The 18,456-nt window shown below is 35.9% G+C and overlaps 2 protein-coding genes across 2 annotated transcripts; both read right to left on the bottom strand.

The window, feature by feature from the left end:
- Window positions 1-116: 116 nt before the first annotated feature.
- Window positions 117-7,448, bottom strand: ddx18 (DEAD (Asp-Glu-Ala-Asp) box polypeptide 18). The gene is made up of 14 exons (XM_077215866.1): window positions 6,465-7,448; window positions 5,971-6,135; window positions 5,683-5,883; window positions 4,771-4,906; window positions 4,560-4,660; window positions 4,252-4,451; window positions 4,062-4,176; window positions 3,197-3,336; window positions 2,930-3,091; window positions 2,349-2,501; window positions 2,129-2,242; window positions 1,942-1,998; window positions 1,673-1,850; window positions 117-973 (listed from the first exon to the last, which is right to left on the bottom strand). The coding sequence occupies exons 1-14, from the start codon at window positions 6,574-6,576 to the stop codon at window positions 828-830; spliced, it is 1,980 nt and encodes a 659-aa protein (XP_077071981.1). The 5' UTR covers window positions 6,577-7,448; the 3' UTR covers window positions 117-827.
- A 1,913-nt stretch (window positions 7,449-9,361) lies between these two features.
- tfcp2l1 (transcription factor CP2-like 1) lies at window positions 9,362-18,102 on the bottom strand. The gene is made up of 15 exons (XM_077215865.1): window positions 17,776-18,102; window positions 16,867-17,009; window positions 16,269-16,342; window positions 15,405-15,510; window positions 15,198-15,304; window positions 14,956-15,108; window positions 14,431-14,541; window positions 13,390-13,481; window positions 13,248-13,299; window positions 13,048-13,138; window positions 12,160-12,250; window positions 11,982-12,064; window positions 11,749-11,891; window positions 10,705-10,756; window positions 9,362-10,294 (listed from the first exon to the last, which is right to left on the bottom strand). The coding sequence occupies exons 1-15, from the start codon at window positions 17,835-17,837 to the stop codon at window positions 10,257-10,259; spliced, it is 1,398 nt and encodes a 465-aa protein (XP_077071980.1). The 5' UTR covers window positions 17,838-18,102; the 3' UTR covers window positions 9,362-10,256.
- Window positions 18,103-18,456: the final 354 nt, after the last annotated feature.

Genomic DNA, 18,456 nt, shown 5'->3' with positions numbered 1-18,456 from the left:
TGGTCAGTTGCCTCCGACTAAATGATAGCAGCCCTTATGGATACTAGGGCTGGGGAAATGGGCAATACATATAACATTTACAACATATTTAACAAAATAAAACAACCTCATGAATATCGTGATATTAATGCACTGGTTTTAATTTGACCAGTAAATAATATTAAAGTCTGTGCTGTTGGCCAGCTTTGTACATAGTTCATGAGCACAAAATGCATTTAAATAAAGAGAAAAACTTTAAAAGGACAATAGCTTTAGAAAGTTCAATTCATTTGTTGTCTTTTGAATCATCCACATCACAACAAATTCTCAAATGATGTGTGGCATTTAGTAGGTTTTAGAACTTTGCAGTGCTGTTCATTATATTAGTGCTTAAATTAAAATAGCTATTCTTTTAAATCCATGAGAAATGGTTTGGAAAATTCCTTACATATCAATATATCATATTTTAATTAATATTCAGTTGTATTTAACATCACTTGTCAAACCATTTCAGAGCAAATACATAAATGAAAAACAATAGACTGATCTATCAAGGTCTTAAACCCTTAGTCAGCCAGCCCTAGATGCTACTAAGATTGTAGGTTAAATTTCATATGGAAAGAGCAGACCGCAATTATTCACTAAATTTTCAATGTTTAATGGGTGGGTAACAATAGAAATTTACCTATCTAACAATATAATGTCTTCTGAAAGCAGATTTCTGTACAGACATGGAATGCAGACTGATCAGAGCACTGATCAAGTCACTAAAAATGACAATGGTGTGGTCTGATAGTTACTCCATACAGATCAAAAGAGGTGTACAACAGGAAAAATTCATCTTAATCTCAGCGTGAGAACTGTCTGCCGTCTCCCTTCCCTTTGTTGACGTGTTTGAAGATCCTGGCCTTGTGGACGTTCTTAGATTTCTGGTAGCCGAAGCCTCCGCCGCCACCTCGCTTCTGCATCTTCACCCCTTTACTGCTGTGAACGTCTGAGAGAGCGAACGGTTAAGAACCAAACACTGCAATGTCAGAGGACTCTGAGAGAACTCAACTTATGAATATACTATAAATGCTTAGTACTGATCTACAGTACTGTTCAAAAGTTCAAGGTCAGTAATATTTATTTTTGAAAGAAATTAATACTTTTATTCAGCAGAGATTCATTAAATACAGTTTTTCATTGAATATATCGGGCTGTGTTGAGCATAAGACTTATTTCAAAAAACAAACTTCTGAACACTAGCATGTACAATGACAATTCCATAATTAAAGGTGCTTTAAGCGATGTCACGCGTTTTTTAGGCCAAAACAGTTGTCACATACAGCAAACATCTCCTCACTATCCGCTAGCTGCCTGTCCCCTGAACACACTGTAAAAAAACACGGTCTCTGCAGACACCTCAGGCTCCACAAACGACAACAAAAACAAACTGGGCTTACCAGCACCACGAAACATAACAAACTGTTCCAGCCACAAACTGACAAGAAGGATTTGGGGGTGGGGTTTGGGGGGTTAGTGAGGAGGAGGAGGGAAGGTCTAGCTAGCCTCCGTTTTGTTTGACAATATTTTAAACGTCAACCAGAAGTGACATCACCCGACATCGCTTGGAGCACCTTTAACAAACTCAAACTGTTAAACAAGTTCCACATGCAAGAAGATTCACTGTAATACAGTGTTGAAAGGATACTGAGGTCCACAAAAGGCGGCACTTTAAAACCAAAAGACATCGCCACCTTCGGGAGGTCGAGTGTCTCTACGTTATAGATTTGTTTGAGGGAATGAGAGTCGTAAGCTCTGACGTAGGATTTGTAGGCCTCCTGAGCTGATTTATGAAGGTAGTAGTTCTTCTCTATCAGCTTCTCCATCTGAAAAAGACAAAAGCAAATACTGATTCAGAGGGATTCAATTTTAAATGAGTTAGAGATTTAGTTCAATTGACTGAATATAAAGTCTCACCTGAGATTGAATATCTGAGATTTTAGTCCAGGAGAACTCAAACTCACTCAGAGGGACCTTTAGAGGAACATAAGAAAGGCATCTTAACATGTTCAACAGAGTATTTAATCTCTTCTCATGACCATACAAAGACCACATGCACTGAAAGCCAATATAAAACATTAACAATAGAGATGAGATGTAATACTTTGGCCTGTTTGAGGAATCGCAAAAAGCCGAGCTCCTCTGGTCTCAGGATCAGGAGGGCATGTCCTCTGCCGTTAATACCACGAGCTGTTCGCCCTACACGGTGAATGTACTCCTAAAATAACCAAAACATCATATATTAAAAAACAAATACACACATTTTAAATGACCAACCATGTTGGACTACAAATTTGATGGACTAAGGGGCATGACTGCTGCACCTTTGGATCATCAGGCGGGTCGTACTGAACAATCCAGTCCACCTCTGGGATATCGAGACCTCTGGCAGCCACGTCTGTACAGAGGAGAATGCCAGAGTCTGCATTACAGAACTGGAAAAATGTTGTGGTTCTCTTTGTCTGTTTCTGCTTCCCCTGAAAAATCAATGAAAACAAAAGTAGGTTTCTTTAGGGTTTTTAAAATCAACTTTAATACCTTTTCTTTAAATAGCTGCATAGATAAAATTAAGACTATATGGGTTTACAGTTAAAATAATAACAATTTTGACAAAAATAAAATGATAAACCTCACATTTCAGCCTTTAAAACAATTTTAAGAAAAGGGAAAACATTAAGTCTTTAAGAATTATTATTATATAAATATAAAATGTGACCTGCTCTGAAACGGTATGCAGCAGCGCCAGTTAATTCAGAGCCTTTAATATTTGCATTAAGCCAGATTTAAGATATCTTGAAATGACACTTAAGACTTTTTTGGCCTTATTACGGCCTTAAATTTGATACAACTAAATGTAAGACTTTAAAAAGCATTCATCACACTGCATAAATGATCATTGACTCACGTGAATGGCCATGACGGGCAGATCAATGTAATTAAGCAGCTCATAGTGGTACTTCACAGACATGCAGGACGAGAAGAACACCATCAGCTTCTTCTTACGATTCTTCTTCAGAAACGTGAAGAGCAACAGGAAACGTTTCTCCGAAGGACATACAACATATCCCTACAAATAAAACAAACCACATGCTTAGTCAAATAATTCATGTGAAACTCAAATATTTTACACAAACCACACATGACCCATGGGTGCTGATAAAGAGCAGTTTACCTGTTCAAGTCCTTCCACAGTGGCCGTGTCTTTGTTGTCATCCACCCCAACATACAGCGGCTCCTTCTTAAGGGAGATTCGTGCAAGATCCTCCACCTTCCGTGTCTGTGTTGCTGAAAACAACATGGTCTGTCTTTTTTCTAGAGAAAGAGAAATATTTGTCATGCACAAAATCCACACCATCCAAGTTACGATTTTTGAATTGAATGTCATGGATTAAAATGGTTGTATACTGGATGTTTTATTCAGGGTATAAGCATGTACTGAAACTGGTTTATGTAGTAATATTTATAGGTTCATTGATATTGGATTTTGCTGATACAATAATAATACCTCCTTTATAGAAAAGTACTAAAAGGATTTTGGTGCTAATACTACTAAAATCTATCCATCTTGACAAATGTTTACGTTGAATGTATGTGTTAAAACTGAGTTTGTACAACAAAATTTTTTTTATTTTTTTATTCATTGTGTGGGACTTTAAATTATAAACAATCCCGAAGTACAACGGGACTCATGTTTTGAAATGTCTATGCTTTACTACTTCCAGCTGCTCATTCAAAAAGATAAAATATGCACCCTTACAGCAATCTACAATATATATGACAAAATAAACACACCATAAAGTAAACATTGTCATAATTAATCAACAGTAGATCAATAAGCAATCATCATGTTAAGACTTTGAACGTGCAGTGCTGACATTTATTTAATTCACTCACTGTTTTTTAATGTTTAATATTTACATTAAGCCATATCACGATTATTGCTTACAAAAATAAAACAGAAGTCTTCATACTTTAAGGAGCAACAGGAACCCTGGTTTAAGGAAGTGATGTCAGGTTGAAAAGTCATTGGTTCTTACTAGGCAGTAGTTTGATGATCTGCTTAAGTTCTTCCTCAAAGCCAACCTCCAGAATCCTGTCAGCCTCGTCAATGATCAGACATTGAAGGTTCTTAAACATGAATCCAGGCGTGTTCTGTGGAGAAAAATGCCGAGGTCAAGTATACGGTACAGACCGATGTGGCCAATCTGTCACAGTAAAAGGCCTTACCTGCAGGTGATCGAGAAGTCTGCCAGGTGTAGCAACCAGGATATTGACTCCATTAGCGAGTTTCTGGGCTTCAGCAGAACGATTGCTTCCTCCCATGATGAGGCCGTATGTGTGAACGTGATATGTCATCAGCTCCTTCAGCACACCATATGTCTGCATAGCCAACTCACGAGTGGGAGACAGAATGACAACTCCAGTCCCTGGGAAACAGACCACAGTTATGTCAAACTTATGGGTTTGGATGATATCTCTACTATGAAAAGGACTATAACAATCAGAGAAAGCCAAAACATTCAGTGTGCACTCACCATTTCTGGGCATGAATTTGAGTTTGTAGATAAGCTCAATGGAGGGAATCAGGAAAGCCAGAGTTTTACCACTTCCTGTTTTAGCTGCGGCCAACACGTCTCTGTTGGAAAAGAATGAGCACACATCCTAAACATTAATATAACAATTAAATAAATGTGATAATTACTGTACCACAGAAACCCTGCCATCTCTGATGCACTGCAGACTCACCTCCCCTCCAGCAATGGGCGTATGGTCTTGTGCTGGATCTCTGTCATGGTTTCAAAGCCCATTTCTTTCACTCCCTTCAGTGAATTCTCACTGACCACTTCTGCCAAAGATGCAAATGACTTGTCCTCAAACGCACCTGAGAAAGTCACCAGTGAGGAAAACAAATCCTAGTTACCATCACTACCCATTCATGTTAATGGGAAAAATTCAAATAAATGGATAACAAACTGGTTTATTTTCAGAAAGAAAAACATTTCGAAAGGTTATTTTGCATTCGAAATAAAGCAAAAAGACAAAAGAAGTTCACCAGCTAACTGAAGAAGCTTCTGTGGATTTGAGATTAAAATATGTTATTCACTACTACTAAACCAGGCATCTATAATTTTCTATAATCTCTCAATTACAAATATGTAGTCATTTTTCTTTAAATTTAATTCACACACACAAAACAGAATAAAACCTTCTGTGGATTTCAGATTGACTCACCTTGCTAGTAATGAAACATGCATCTCTTATTTCATAGCTCAATTACAGATATATGTAGTGACTTAATTCACTTGTCAAAGAAAGTCAAATATATTGGTTTATTTACTAAAAAGCAAAAAATTTAATTTTGTATTTCAAGTAAAGAAAAAAAACTCTAAAACTTTGTTTTCACCAGATAACTGAATAAAAGAAGCTTCTGTGAATTTAAGATTACATTACCATGCTAGTTTTTTTTACCAAACATAAAACATGAATCTCTTATTTTGTAACTAAATTACATTTACGTACAGTAATTTATTTAATTACCTGGTCAAACAAATCTTTTTTCGCATTTAAATGAGCGGATAACTAGACAAACTAAACCAGGCTCACCATATTTGACTCACTGCAGACTGTATTTACCCAAGCCGGCTGTGCCATGTTTACCTGTCAGACCAGAAGGAAGCTGTGGTCCATCTTCATCACTATCATCCTCCTCAGCTGATCCTTCTTTTTCATTTCCATTCTCTGAAAACTTCACAGACTCTGCACATTCCTCCTGTTTCTCATCACCCTCTTGCTGCTCTTCTCCCGCTGATGCTTCTGTTGTCTCTTTAACTTCATCCTGCTTTTTGACCTTTTTCACACCTATAAGAGTGTGTGTACACATTTCAAAATACTTGCATTCATTTGCATAATTATAATGATACCTTCACAGCAACATTAAACACTCACTGGATGTTGAGTCGCCTGTGCCATTCAATTTTCTTTTCTTTTTCTTCTTGGTTTTCTGTGAGGTTTCGCCGCCCTCGGTGGAGATACTTTGCTGCTTCTGCTCTTCAGTGATTTTTGGAGCAGAATCACTGGTCACATCAGCTTCCTCCAGCACAACCTTCACCTCTGCCAGATAAGAAACACATACAGCATATTTCATCAACTCCATCTTAAAGGAAAAAGCATGTACACTCAATATGAAGAGTTAATGCATTGACGGTGATGTTAACATGTTCCTCAAGATTAACTTGTCCCTTATCAACGTTATAATTACGGGTTATTTAAACTTACATGTCTTGACTCGTGCTGAGTTAAACACAACTGACTGAACTATAAGACAGAACTTTACGAATTCATGTTAAAGCGGTGTGATTATCACATGTTGGATGGATCCGAGATAACGCTTAAATGAAGTATACGTCACGTTCATCTTTACAACAAAAGTGAAAAATCACCTCCGCCGATTTCTTCTTCTTCCTTCTGAGATTTGAGAAGTTTCCGTTGTTTATTTTTTTCATTTCTCTTCTGAATTTTCTTGCGCAGAATCTTCATCTGCATGTCCGCCATGGCTGTACACAAACACGTGTGTGCGTGCTGCGTGAGGTCCTACGCTTAGCTGACTGGCTCATATGCCTGACTAAAAATATTCAAGACCCTACTAGCTACTACTGTTTTCAAAATCGTCCCCTTATTCGCTATATTATTTATACTAGCAAATTATATGTGTCTTTGTTAAAAGCTGTTCCTGATGGGTTGGTTCAGCTGATTAAAGGTGCATTGCTATACCTGTGATTCCAAGACAGAGTAATTTCATCTCTGGTCTTAATTTTACAGAGGAGAGCTGTAATTGATACATTTATAAATACAGAGACTTTCCCTTCTAAGAGACCTCTTGTTTTTTATTTTCCTAAAGATAAAGTAGTTCAAATTAGAACTTAGAAATTATTTTTACCAAAGGTAAAAGAGGTTCAGCTGTAATGAGTTCCTCAGACACAGACTACGTTTACATGCAGCCAATAACCCGTTCAAAACCGGGATATTAGCAATAACCAGGTTTTGAACGGCCATGTAAACACCGGCAAAAACCCGAATATGCTCATATCCCGGATTTTAAAAACCGGGATATTATACCTGGGGTACCCCTTTTCTAACCCGAATTTTTGGTTATGTAAACGCGCATCGGCATATCCCCATAGTGATGTGTGTTCTGCGCATGTTCTATTCGCAAGGAATCTTGGTCTTTTGAGTAGAGAAACTTCTCGGCGCATACAAAACCCCGCGTGCAGTATACCGGAAGTAAACATGGCGAGACGCAGCACAGCATACTTTTAGAGCGAGGTCAGTAACGTTACATGCACCAAAGCGCAAACAAAGGCGATCGCTATCTGCCCCGAACTATTCATTATCCGCGTGCTGCTGGTGTTGTTGTCTTTGGATACAGGAAGAAGAATCGGAAATGACGCATCTTAAGGTTGTCCGTACGCCCAGACGCTAACCGCGCGTCGCGTTTACATCGGGATATTGCAATTCCATGTATACAGGAGTAACTCTCTCTGCTCACGCATGTAAACGGGTTATCCCTAATGTTTCAGAAACCCGAATAGTGACCTTAACCCGACCATAACCCGAAATTTGGCTGCATGTAAACGTAGTCACAGATTAAATTTTGGTTGTAATGAGTGCACCTTTTGTGAAGCAGGTATAGTTGTTGGAACATAATGCAATTTCTCGGATGACCTTTATGTTTGGTTAAGTTTGAAATACATTACTGATTTTAAAACTATAAAATATTTGGGTTTTTTTTTGTCTAAATTATGATTGTGAATATTTGGCTAACAATATCTCAGCAACATAGTGTAGGCCCAGATCCGGCCTACATCTGGACCGTGTGGAATCCACATGGACCAGATGTGGACCGGATCTGGGCCGGCACTATAATGCTGTCTGGGATTGTGCTGTTGGCTAATTACTTCATACGTAAATGCAGATGCTTTAAGAACGCTCACACATTCTTGCTTTTTCATAAAGATTTAATGATTCTCTTCAAATCTTTAAGACTCATGCATGACACAAAAAAAACATGCGTAAGGTATTTTTTGATGATAACAATGTGTAATATTTTATACTACACCTTGTGTAATGTTTTATTTATGCATTTAATTTCTTTTTTTTTTATGTTTATTTATGTTTGCATTATTTATTCAGTTTGCTGCTAATTGGACTTCTTGGAATTGTATTGTTTGTTTGGTATCTTATGTTTCTTCGGTAGTAAAACGTTAAACAAGATGCTAAGTAGTGAATATTATTAATTAATTTGGTACTGTATATAATGAAGCCTGAAGCATTGACACTCTCTAATGGTTGACTGGATGATCGATTTATCAATATTCACATTTGCCCGTGGATCACTAACTGTGTTTATAATATAGCGTTTGATAGTTCAAATGTACGCACCTGGCACGTACTGATTTTCCTTGTGATTTTCATGATTTAATTTCAAATCAAAAGGTCATTTTTAAACATGACAACCTGAACAAAAAATAAAATAAATTATTTCACATATAAATTATGTGAAAAATATATCTTTTATATTTTTTACGTAAATCACGATTATTGTGGGAACATTTCCATCACGACCAACACATTTTGAAAATGGAAATGTTCAGAAATGATAGAATTCTGTTGTGCTTGAATGTTCACCACTGCACACTGTTAGACAAGTTAAATAACCGAGAGTGAAATAGTTTTCTTTCTAAACGAGAGCAGTGCTCACAGTAAACACATTTTAAAAAATGATATTGAAAAAAAAAATATACAAATAACTGCATTCAATGGTCTTTTGCATGTGTTGCTAAGTTTTTTTTTTTTTTTGTCTAGATGCTACAGGGTTTGGGAATTGCACTGTGGATTCAAGTGCTGCTCACTGAAGTGTGCTGCTCTCCACGTCATGACTAACACACACAAAATCACCCTTACAAGTTCACTTAACCACACTGACCTCATGACTACAGAGGAATTGGAGGAGAATCTGAGTAGAAACCAAAGGCTTTTGTCAATAAACTGTTTCATAACCAATGCATTTCACAAGCTGAACCTAGACAACCTGAACCTACTGATACACATTACAACCCAAGGAAATGATTTGTATGGTCAATCAAACAAAAAGGATAACTGATTTGTTAAACAGCTATACACACATAGTAAAAAGCTTTCTTTTGTACTTGATGTGGCAGGTGTGTCCACACACTGTTAGTGTTACTGAAAACTAGGGTACAAATAAAACATGTTTCTTTGCAACACTTAAACCTACACATTATATTTATGACAAGGACATTTACCATACAAAAGTTTTATTTATTTTTTCCTGGAAAATATTTTTTAAGGTTATCAAGCAGCAAGGTCCATCAAGATAAGTTCAACAAACAAACAAACAGGTGCTATCGTACAGTTCGTATAAAAGCTTTGAGAAATACACAATCATTAATCAGTTACAAAAATACAAACCTCAAAAGCATTGTGATAAAAATGCAAAGCAATAAAAGATCCTGAGCAAAGACTTTATTTAGACTTCATCTCAGTCAGTGACTCAGTCTGAACAAAAGCACCAATGTAACTACTGAGAGGTCTTTTAAATTCCATGTTTGTCTATCATTGCAACATTAATATAAACAGCAATATCTGTATTGTAAATGGCCAAGTCATAGACAAGAGTTTACGAGTTATACAATACAGATTGTTTCTGCTTCACAGTAATAAACAGGAAAATGACAGAATCGATGATGCAAACTTCATCAAATGAGACACATTCAAATGGACAAGTTTTGGAAGTTTCTAAATAAATAAATACATAAAATTGTGTGTGTGTTTTTTTTGTTTGTTTCTTGGTAAGGCCATCTGCACAGCAAATCAGGTCTATGCTATTTGGTATCTAATAATAAAAATAGAAAAGAAATGTGTGATGATGGTTTGAGGAGAATACTGCCAAAATACCATGATAAAAATAATTACTATAAAAAAAAATTACAAACTGAACATGACTTGACTTAATACATAAAATAATTAATATTTGCTTTGATTTACAGCAAACCCTTCACAACATTCTCTTTTTAAAATATGGAACAGTCATCTACATCATAAAAATAAAATCATCCACATTTATTAATTTCACATTCCACAACGTGATATGAAACAGTCCAATATTGTGAAAATAAGCAAAAGGCACCTGGAGTGCTCCAGTAGTACTCGGGTCACGTCAGTACAACATGGTAGCCATCATTACTTTCATCTGCTGTAACACAGGAAAAAACATAGGCAATATTAACCACATATGATTATGAAGTGTGAATGCCAGAGATTCAGACACATACTGTGACTACTTTAGTGATGTATTTTGTTTTAAATAGTCTTTTGTTTTTCAAAGTCATTCCTAGAAGTCTGAAGACTTTTTAACAGTTGCCTGTTCAGTGAGCCATGAAAGTCAGAAGTGTGACACAACCAAAAGCTACCTGTGATTTGTATGTATTATATAGAATTCCTGCTTATCAAAGTATTTGCATTTGATGTAAAGTCAGCAAATATTTAGCCTTCTGAACAGGTCTTTTGTGCAATGGCAATTTTCACCCCATAACTCCAGCTTGATAAACATGAGACTAGATTAGTATAGTTAAGATAAAAATACCATGTCCATGAAGTTACCTTTCATAGTGCTGATAATGAAGCTAGTCTCCTCGGTAAAGTTCTGCACCATCTGAAAAAGCCAAATATATGTAGAGTGACCTGAATGCATTAGAACACACCTTTGTGATTCTTTTTAACAGCGTATACCTGGAATACTGTATTTTCTGGCACTCTAATCTATTTTAACAATCAGTAACTTATTTTGGTAATGATTTTGAGGAAAAGAGTATTGATGCAGACTAAGTCTAAAGTGCTTTTTGTCTATTTTTGCAGTTTAACAGCCACTGGTCAAGATTCACTTTCACTGTATTCAAAACAGCAGTGTCAACATTCTGCTAAACATCTCCTTTTGTGTTTTATGAAGAACCAAAGTCATGCAGGTTTGAAATGAGTGTAAATGATAACAAAACATTTCATTTATTGGTAAATTTATTGGTCAAAAAGGTTATGTGGCCAATACCTCCTGATATACAAATGTACACTACCTTTGGGGTCAATAAGATTTTTTATTTGAAAGAAATTGAGTTTTATTCAGCAAGGATGCTTTGAATGTGTAATTTACATTATTAATCTATTTCAAACAATGCTGTTCTTGTGAATGTTGTATTAATCAAAGAATCTTGAAAAATGTATCACAGTATCCACACAAATAATTATGCAGCTATGCAGAATTGTTTACAATATTAATAATAAGAAGAAATGTTTCTTGAGCACCAAGTCAGAATATTAGAATGATTTCTGAAGTATCAAGTGACACTGGAAGACACAAGTAATGATGCCGAAAATTTCAGCTTTGCATCACAAGAATAATTTACATTTCAAAATATAATAAAGTATAATAAAATAATTATTTCAAATATTTTTTTTTACCTTTCTTTTTTTCAAACAAATCCAGCCTTGATGAGCTTAATATACTTCTTTTCAAAAACATTAACAAAACTCTTACCAACTCCAGACTTTTGAAATGGTAGAGTAAATGTGCTACTATTTATCCAACAGTTCCTGAGTTCTGTAATCTCTGGAATGTCCTGACTCAATTTAAAGCACTCTCTGCCCTCTTACCTCGTCTGAAACTAAGACATGGATCCCCGTCGGCCCCTGTCTGTATATACGATGGATTTGCTGTGAGGGAACATTATATAGATTGGCTATCTTCTCAGTGAGCTCAAGGACAGTTAGGTCCTCTAGGTAGAGGGCATGGTACACTACAGACAAAAACAATTAAGAATATTAAGCATAAATGTAACTGCATGTCATACATATCATAACGGACACTATCATGTGACGTCTCCTACCATCATCACCCGTTGCTTTGGTGTAGGGTTGGTTCCTGTTCTGCAGCTGGGATATATAGACAGTGAGACGTGGTTGTATACACCTGCGGAACATTGCCGCAGACAGTATTGAGTACATGTTTGGACAGGACACATTTTTAGGATGAATCGGAAGTGTTTGATTAGGGAGACAGCTCACCTTCCTTTGATTGCATTGAAGAGACGGATGCCATCAGCAGGACCACAAATCTGAATGAAGTCTTCTCTACTCATTTTTAGCAGATCGGAACCTGATACATTAACAAAGCTGTTCATATAGTAGTCTAATATTTAAAAAAGCTGTTCATATAGTAGTCTAATATTTAAAATCGTGATATTTTTAATTAAAACATAGTCAGCACAATGACTGTTTCAAATAGAGTACCATTCAAAAGTTTTGGGTTGGTAAGATTTTGTGAATGTTTTGAAAGCCACCAAGGCTGCATTTATTACTTAATATTGTGAAATATTTTTATAATTTAAATTGTTTTCTGTTTTAATACATTTTTCAAATGTAATTTATTAATGTGATGGATTTTGAGCATCATAACGCCAGTCTTCAGTGTCACATGATCCTTTCTAAAATCATTCTAATATACTGATTTGGTCTCAAGATTTTATTTAAATTTCTTATTACTATCAGTGTTGAAAACAGTTTCATATTGCTTAAAATTTTTGTAGAAACGTTTTTTAGGATTTTTTAAAGAATAGAAAGTTCAAAAGAAATAGAAAATATAAATCTTTTGAAACATTATAAATACCACCTTTGATCAATTGAATGCGTCCTTGCTGTATATATACACAATATTTATATATTTTCTGACTACAAACTTTATATAATTCATTCAATACAGTTCACAATCAACCGTTTACCAAAAAATGTGTGTGTTCAATGTATTTTTATGCTTATCTGAGTATCAAGTTGTTGGTTCAGCAGCATATAATGTTAAACTATTCAATCTAAAATAAAATCTAAAAAATAAAAAATCAGAAAGCAGTTCACGGGAATTTCTAACAGTTGCAATTCTCAGTGAATATTTCAGCCCACCTGAGAAGCCAGAGAAGAGCCTGCAGAAACAGGAGAATCTATTACGATGGAGCCACTGCTGCGTGTCCTGCATGGAGGATGATGGCAACAGCTGCTAAAGGCAAAAAGAAGAAGAATTGCATCATCTATGTCCTCAAACACAAACCTATAAAGATTAGAAAGCAAGGCATTAACGTTTTTAAGCAGCCCGCCATACTTACATCAGAGCAGCTGGGCAGAAGTAGCTCCCCTTGCTGGTCTGGAGAGCAGTTTCTATAAACGCAACAAGACAGGAGAGCAGTCACCAGTTATGCTTGCGTTCCTGAAAATCATGCTGTGATTTCATACTGAATAAGGACTCACTCCTCTGGGAAGCTGTAGGAAGTTTGAGCACTGAGATAACCTGGAGATGAAGTGTTGCTGCTGACGGATGGGGCTTCAGGCCAAGGGGAACACTGAAAGAAAAGGAAAAAGTCAGGTGGCTGTTTAAGCCCCACCTCTTGACCTTATTCTTAATATGTATTGCTTTGGTCTAACAAGCAATCTCATGAACATTCCAGTCAAACCTAGCTTGTTTGAGAGAGCTTAATATTTCACTTTGGAAAGTCAAAGTCAGGAGGTAATGGAGAATTCAGCAGGCGTAGATGTTTCACTGCTGCCTTGAAAGAGCACTATCATTAACATAATGACGTTTTTTTCTATAGCTGAAATAATACTTAAACCAAACGAGAAAATTCCTTCCTTGAAAACAGCTCTTTTCTATACAGTGATGGTGATTTATACTGTCAAGCTCCAAAACACCATTAGTGTCATAAAATTAGTCTATATAATTTGATGTAACTGACGACAAATGGAATTGGCTTTTGAATATCACACGACCAGCGTAAAGCATAGTCACAAATGAGATGCGAGAGCTACAAAGGAAAATTATTGGGCAGCATCCGAAATCGCACACTCTCCAGTAGGTACTTATTTTGAATAAGTAATTACTTTCCGACCGCTAAAAAAGTATGTTCTATATAGTATGAAATGCAATCTGGACGTACTACATTCACCATGTTGACATTATCATGTGACCTACCAGCGTCAGTTGTGTCGCATCACCGCCATTCACAAATACTTTCCCGTGGCCTCATGGGATCGTAAGTGTCCATCGTATGCACACTTCAGATTCTCGCCGGAAAAAATTATTTTGTCACATACTGTAGAGTAGGGAAATATGCAATTTCAGATGCAGCCTTAGTAAAAAAAATAAAAATGAAAACAAGCCTTTTTGGACAGAAAAAATTGGTCTTCCTCGTGGTGTTTTTTGTTCTTTTTGGAGCAGTATAAATCTCGATCCGTTTTCTTTGCATGGAAAGAAGACCTTTTTGGTAGCGAATACTACCAAGACAGATGTCTTACCTCAGTCAGCACTGTTGTTTTATAAGATGGTTGATATTTTTCTCTATCCTGAGGACTCTTTTTCTCAATCTTATCTCTGTCAGTCTTGAGTTTGCGATCTGCGCCTTTCGGCTTGAAAACAAAAATATCAATTAAAGCATTAAAGGGATAGTTCACCCAAAAATGTAATTTACTCACATTACAATCTCTCGTTCCAAAACCGTAAAGCCTTCTTTCTTCTGTGGAACATATCCAGAACATGTTTTTTTTTTTTTGTCTATACAATGTAAGTCAATGAGACCAATGTTGTTTGATTCTTAACGTTCTTCAAAATATCTTCTTTTGTGTTCAACAGACAAAAAAAATGAATGCTGGTTTGGAACGACATGAGAGTGAGTAAATGATGACAGACTTTTAATTTTTGGGCGAACTATCCCTTTAAGTAACATCAAAATAGTAATGTCACCTTTGAGGTTATTTCACAGTCTAACATCGCCACAAAGCACACTGTGTATCGGCTATCTTTGTAGAGTAAAGATGCTCTACCTTGAACACTTTGACCTGGCAACTTGCGGAGCGCATGTGTTCAGTGTATTCTCCATGCTCGCTGGCTGCAAAGGTGTCTATCTGAATGCGAAAAGGGACGCCCTTCTCTCCACCATGTTTTCTAGGAGTGAACTCAGTGCTAATGCAGTTTACCTGTATATAAAAAACAGAGAAGTTACTGCTAGTGATACTCATGTCAGAAATCTAGTGGAAAGGTCAGACTGAAAGAGAAAATTCTCCACCTGAATGAACACGGAGGCATTTTTGTCAGGATCCCAGAGGAACTCTATGGTGTTGAGCTGCAGTGGGTGGGCTCGAGGCTCCATTATGCCCACTGACAGCGGGATATCTGAACATAACAAATGGACATAGTAAATCATATGACAATATGATTAAAAAAAAAAGGCAAGATTGTCTTTTAGAAATGCGCTTTATGAGGAAAATTCCACCTATATCCAAGATCCTGTCTCCTGGTCGTTTCCACCTCCATCCTTCCAGCTGTTGATGCTCTGTGTATTGCAGCCGCCGGTCATGGAAAACGACACGCACAATGCTCTGGAAACATTATAAGACCGTATGATGTCAGGAAAGCATCCCACGTCACCGTGGGTAAAACCATGTAACATGCACGTCTACATTTTCTGTAGTATTTCACAACAGCTCACATTTAATAATTCACCCAATGGTTTCAATTAAGTGTCCACTTTGAATTTTTACATGCATATGTTTAAATGACTGCACTACATTTTTAATTTGTTATGTTGCATATTGTATTGTTTCTTTGAGGATGTTGTATTTGTAACAGTATCTTTTCATTTATAATATTGTATTTTCTTTTACTAGGAATGTCTATTTTGTGTTACGTTCCAAGGGACATACTATGTATGTAAATTAGCAATATTGCTAAATCCAGCATATTAACATTTACATTTTGATACTGATGTTCATAAACGTGTATTGTCTCTATTGAACAATTAAATAAACAAACAAACCTAGAATATGCCATCTGTTGGATAATAAACTAACAACTAAAAACTGTAAAAAAAATTATATATATATATATATATATATATATATATATATTACATTTTGAAATCTTTAAAAATTATGTGAGATTATTTCAAAGAGCATCTTTGTTTATCTCTAGGTCTGCACTAAAAAACCCTCAAAACCTCTAATTTAATCCATAATAACAGAATATGGCCACTAATGTGGAGGAGAAGATAGAACAGTACTGTATAGTGTATAGACAGGTGATGCATACTGTAACAGTCACTCACATAGTAAAAAAAAACATCATTCATTTAACCTACCTTTACATATTTGCTGCTTATATCTGTATACTCCATTAGTTTCCTATTAAGCATTCGGATTTCATAGGACTGACCTACAGTGCATTAAAACAAGACATATTAAAATAGAAAAAACAGAAACCACATTGAAAGTATAGTTTGTAATTGTAGATTTTACTTGCCAATGCACAAATGATTTACATTATTTTAATGTCCACAGAACAGAATGAATTACTGTACATGAATAGGAGCAAAATCATCTGTAAGCCTCAAAATAAAATGTAAAAATATTGCTCCAGTGATTAAAAATCACATTTACAACAAGAGTGTTTATTGTGATTGTCATTAAGAGTTTGCTTTGGACTCTTTATGCAGTGTTGTTCGTTTTAGTCATGTCATGTTTAGCCATGTCATTTAGGTCATTTCACCTTTAGTCATGGACTTCAGACATCAACAACTTTCGGTTACACCATCATGTCAAAAGTATAGACTGATATGTGCTGAGAAAAAAGGTTCTTTAAAGATGAACATAAGATGAAAAGAAAAAGCAATGTGCTATGAATGCAACTTCAAATGTTGACTGAAGTTAAACAAGCACAAGAAAACTATTTAACACTACCTTGATTTAAATATGTGAGTGTTTCGTCCTGGAGTTTCACCGCTGGAGATGTGGCAGCACAAAGCACATAATGAAAAGGAGACGCTCTGATCTCAGTGGACTGATTCTCCTCTCCATGCTTGAGAAATGGAGCAAGAGTATCTCTGAGGGAAAATAAAGGACATACTATAGACCAATAAAGTAGAGGCTCAAAACTTAATGCCAAGTGAACATACTAACAATAAAGTGTATATTTGATGGAACTCATTGAGATACTTTGAAGAACACTTTACACACAATCATTTAAGAATATGGTAATCTTTCAGAAACTGCCTTTGTATTTCCAAGCACTACATTGCAATACAAAAAACGGCTACACTTTATGGTCTTTGTTACACCGTAATTAGACATTTTTGTACTGAGTATTATTAAGTAAGCTAGGTATATACTATACGGTTAGGTTTGGTTTAGTTGCATACAATTATGCATATTCATAATTTATAGTATTACTATAGTAAACTACAAGTAACATATGTACCAATGGCACTAAAACCAAAAAGCAGACAAAACAGGAGATGCACCCAGACAAATAACTCTAAACATGTTGGACAGATTAATCTAGATTCCAAAATGATACATAAAAGTCTATTTTTCAGTTTGGTCTAAGTACTGCAAAATCAGACCAGATAATATGACTGATGAGAGACTTACATTGAACTGACTTAAAAATAAAAAAAATCCGCTGTCTAATGAGTTTCTGCTTGCTTTATCACCAAGGTATCATAAGTTTTCTCGTGAAAGACTTCTCTGGTATATTAATCTGTATAAAGATAAAGTTTATTATAAAAAAAAAAGGAAAAATGTAAAATAAACAAACAAATTTAATAACAACGTAAGACAACACAATCTCTAACCTGTACATGTTCTTACCTTATATAATTATTTTGCGAGTGTTGTTGATAGGTTTCAGGATGGCTGTGCCAAAACAGCATGCTCTACAGTTCGGTGACGTTGGTCTCCAAAAATATGAGTCGTCAAACGGTGGTTGAGGGCGAGTGGACCGTGAGGGCCACAAAGGCTTTTCCGAACAAGCTTGTCCACTGTCTTTTATCCCCGCGTGACGGTCGTCAGGTGACCCGAGTATCCGTCACTCTGCCTTCGTCCTCTGTCACCTCCTGCACCGACGCTCTCACGGACTTTTCTGAAGCGATCGTTTAAAAACAAACGGCTACCGTCTTGTTTTGCCACACAGTCTGTGACTCTGACATCAAAGGTCAAGACTGCTGATAAACCAACTTTATAAACTAGATTATGCAATGCGAGGTGTGTGTGCATGTGCTTTATACTACATTTTCACATCTGTATTGGTGGATAACCTTAAAATCACTGGCACAGGCGCACACTGAAAACCTACTTAATAATCTTAATAAACGTAAAAAATAATATATATATATATATATATATATATTTCATTTGTACATGCCTTTGTCATGATACACTATGATATAATTTGACAGAAGTTAATGATTATTTTAATATAATAAATGTTTGTATCTGCATAGTATTTCCATTAATGCATTGCAGATAATTATATTTTTGACATCGAATGTA

Source organism: Siphateles boraxobius, unplaced genomic scaffold (genome assembly GCF_051911475.1).
Source record: "Siphateles boraxobius isolate OS27281-9 unplaced genomic scaffold, OSU_SipBor_1 7, whole genome shotgun sequence".
Classification (NCBI taxonomy): Eukaryota; Metazoa; Chordata; class Actinopteri; order Cypriniformes; family Leuciscidae; genus Siphateles; species Siphateles boraxobius.
This window is presented reverse-complemented; position numbering and strand designations above follow the sequence as displayed.